Source organism: Polypterus senegalus, chromosome 2, assembly GCF_016835505.1.
Source record: "Polypterus senegalus isolate Bchr_013 chromosome 2, ASM1683550v1, whole genome shotgun sequence".
NCBI lineage: Eukaryota > Metazoa > Chordata > Cladistia > Polypteriformes > Polypteridae > Polypterus > Polypterus senegalus.
The window spans coordinates 20,452,723-20,455,686 of NC_053155.1; the positions used below are offsets into that span (position 1 = coordinate 20,452,723).

A 2,964-nucleotide genomic window follows, 5' to 3' on the forward strand; every position below is an offset into this window, starting at 1 on the left:
GCATAATGCCGTGCATGCTATTCACACTAAAACATACGGACAAAAGCGGAAATGTAGGTGCAAAAAAATCCAGATGCATAAATCTGTGCGTACGCCAACTTCCACGTTCTTATAATAATAATAATATGATAAAAAAGCAATGAAAAATATACAATATGAAAACATAAGTGGTTGTGCAATATTACAACTGTATCTAAAAAGTAAAGGTAAACCACACAGGAACAGTAGCACTGTTTTGACGCTGGGTGGCGTCAGTTTGCCAAACTGAGCTGAGAACTTGCGTACACCAAGGATTGAGCTGGTGTGTAAATGAGTGTGGCTTTATGCCAAATTTAGTTTTGATACATCGCGATATGAGCGTGGAAATGGACATACGCAACATGTTTCTGCATACACACTGTTTATACATGAGGCCCCATCACCTGTGCAATACTGTTCCAACACTTATGTATGGGGTGGGATTGTTTTTCAGTTTTAGGGACTGGGAAAATAGTCAGGGTTGATTGAGAGTTGAAAAGAGCTAAATAAAGAGTTATCCATAATGCAATCTTGCTCAGATCACGTTAGACCTTAGACTGAGCTAAAATTTCATGTTCCAACAGGACAATGACCCTAAGCACAAAGCAAAGACAACACAGGAGTGGTTTAGGAACAAACTTTGTGAATATTGTTGAGTGGCCCAGCCAGATCCCAGACTTACACCAAACCAAACATCTCTAGAGAGACATGAAAAGGCTGTCCACTAAAAAATCTCCATACAACCTAACAGAGCTTGAAAGGATCTGCAGGGAAGAATGGCAGAAAATCCCCATATGTAGGTGTGTGAAGCTGGTCACATCCTGGCTGGAATGGCAGCCAAAGGGGTTTCAACTGAGTGTTGAGTAAAAGGTGTGAATGCTTCTGTTAATCTGATAGTTCAGGTTTTTATTTTTAATAAATTTTCAAAAATTTCTGAAATCCCATTTTCACTTTGCCATTCAAGGGAAAAATTAATTTAAGTGTTTATTTAAAGGCCACAACATAACAAAATATGAACAAAGTGAAGGGGTCTGAAGACCCTCTGAAGGCACTGTACATAGACACACATACTGCATGCATTACCATTTATCTATATTTTTTTGGCTGCTGTCCACGGTTCCCAAGATGCAATGTTGTGGTGTTTGTTACAGATGTACAGTAGATAGATAGATAGATAGATAGATAGATAGATAGATAGATAGATAGATAGATAGATACTTTATTAATGCCAATGGGAAATTCACATACCCCAGCAGCAGCATACTGATAAAAGAAAGTGGTAGGAGTGATCCGTGAAATAGAGAAAAAGGTAGAAAGATAAAGTCATACATGGAGCTGCTGGAAAGTACAAAACTACATTTTCCCAAACCTGACAATAGTTTTGTGAAAGCAATTAAAAAAAGTTTTGGTATCAAATACATAAAAAAAACATAAGCAGATAAATAAAGAAACAGTCAACAGAAAAATAGAATTTCTGGAATGTCACTTATAAAGTTTTAGTTTCTTTTATGGAATTCCAATAAATTTCCAAAGTGAATGGAGGAGTTCTACCACACAAATATGCCAAATTCTATTCCATTAACAGCAGAACACACCTAGAAAGTGAAGCTCCTGGTGTTTGGCAATATTCGACTCCTCCTGAAGGTCTTCACGAGGCTCCCCCTAATCTCTTTATTCCTTAGACAGTAAATGATGGGATTCATTAAAGGAGGTGTCACATTCTGGAGCACTGCGGCCATGATGCGCACATCTGCAGAGGTGCCAGGGATTCTGTAGGAGATGTAGACAAATGCAGCAGCGAGAAAAAAAACACTGATGATCAGTAGGTGCGTCCCGCACGTGGAAAAGGCTTTCAGGCGACCCTCAGCACTTTTTATTTTCAGCACTGATGTAATTATCTTTATATAGGAAAACAGGATGTAGGTGAGGGGAATAAACAATACAGTCATTGCTAAAGTTAACCCCATGTAGTTGTTGATCACAATGTCCGCACAGGCCAGTCTCACCACAGATGAATGATCACAGAAACAATGAATCACTTTATTAGGACCACAGAATGGCAGTCGTAGGGCTAACCCAACCAGGATCAGGCCAACAATTATTCCTAATGTCCAACAGCAAGCAATTTGCTTCAGAACGAGGCTGTTGTTCATCAGAGAAGCATAATGCAGGGGATTGCATATGGCTAAGTACCTGTCATAGGCCATGACTGCAAGTAGAAAGGATTCCGTCGTGACAAGGGCCAAATAGAAGCCCATTTGTGTAAGGCATCCCCCAAAGGAAATGAAGGAGTTGTCAAAACTGAGGACATCTAACATTTTTGGAACAGTTGTAGAGGAGATGGCAATGTCAACAACAGCAAGACTTGAAATTAGAACATACATGGGGATGTGAAGACCTTCGTCAAATGCAAATATGATGAGGATTAGAAGATTTCCAAGTAAAATCAGTAAGTAAGCAGTAAGGAAAATAGCAAAAAGTATGTTCTTGTTTTCTCTTTCCTGGAATCCTGGAAAACCAAAGATAATGAATTCCTGGACTCTGAAATCGGTGGAGTTTGAAATGGACATAGTGAGTTATTTTTAGAAAAGGTGATAATACCTATGAAGTGTAAAAAGGAGAAAAAAAATCTTAATTTAATATAATTAAAACAAAGTAGATAATATGGTCAGTGTCTATTGCAAAAATCATTTAATATCATCTTGTTTCCTGAACAGCTTTTTTTCTGTTATGGATAATGATGTAAACTGAATGAGCAACACACCTGACTTTGTTGTGGCCAACTGGATTTTTCCTCATAGATCAGGTTAAATTTCAATTTTTAAGCTAAACTGGACACAACATGAGCCATGCCACCATCTTGTATGATAGGGCTTACATAATGTCACAGCTCAAGCACATCATGAACCTGGCAACCATTTAACATTTTTGGAACCAGATAAAAGA

The 2,964-nt window shown here is 38.3% G+C and overlaps 1 protein-coding gene across 1 annotated transcript; it reads right to left on the minus strand.

The window, feature by feature from the left end:
* Positions 1-1,613: 1,613 nt before the first annotated feature.
* Positions 1,614-2,588, minus strand: LOC120524342 (putative gustatory receptor clone PTE03). Its single transcript, XM_039746205.1, has one exon. The coding sequence runs from the start codon at positions 2,586-2,588 to the stop codon at positions 1,614-1,616; it is 975 nt and encodes a 324-aa protein (XP_039602139.1).
* Positions 2,589-2,964: the final 376 nt, after the last annotated feature.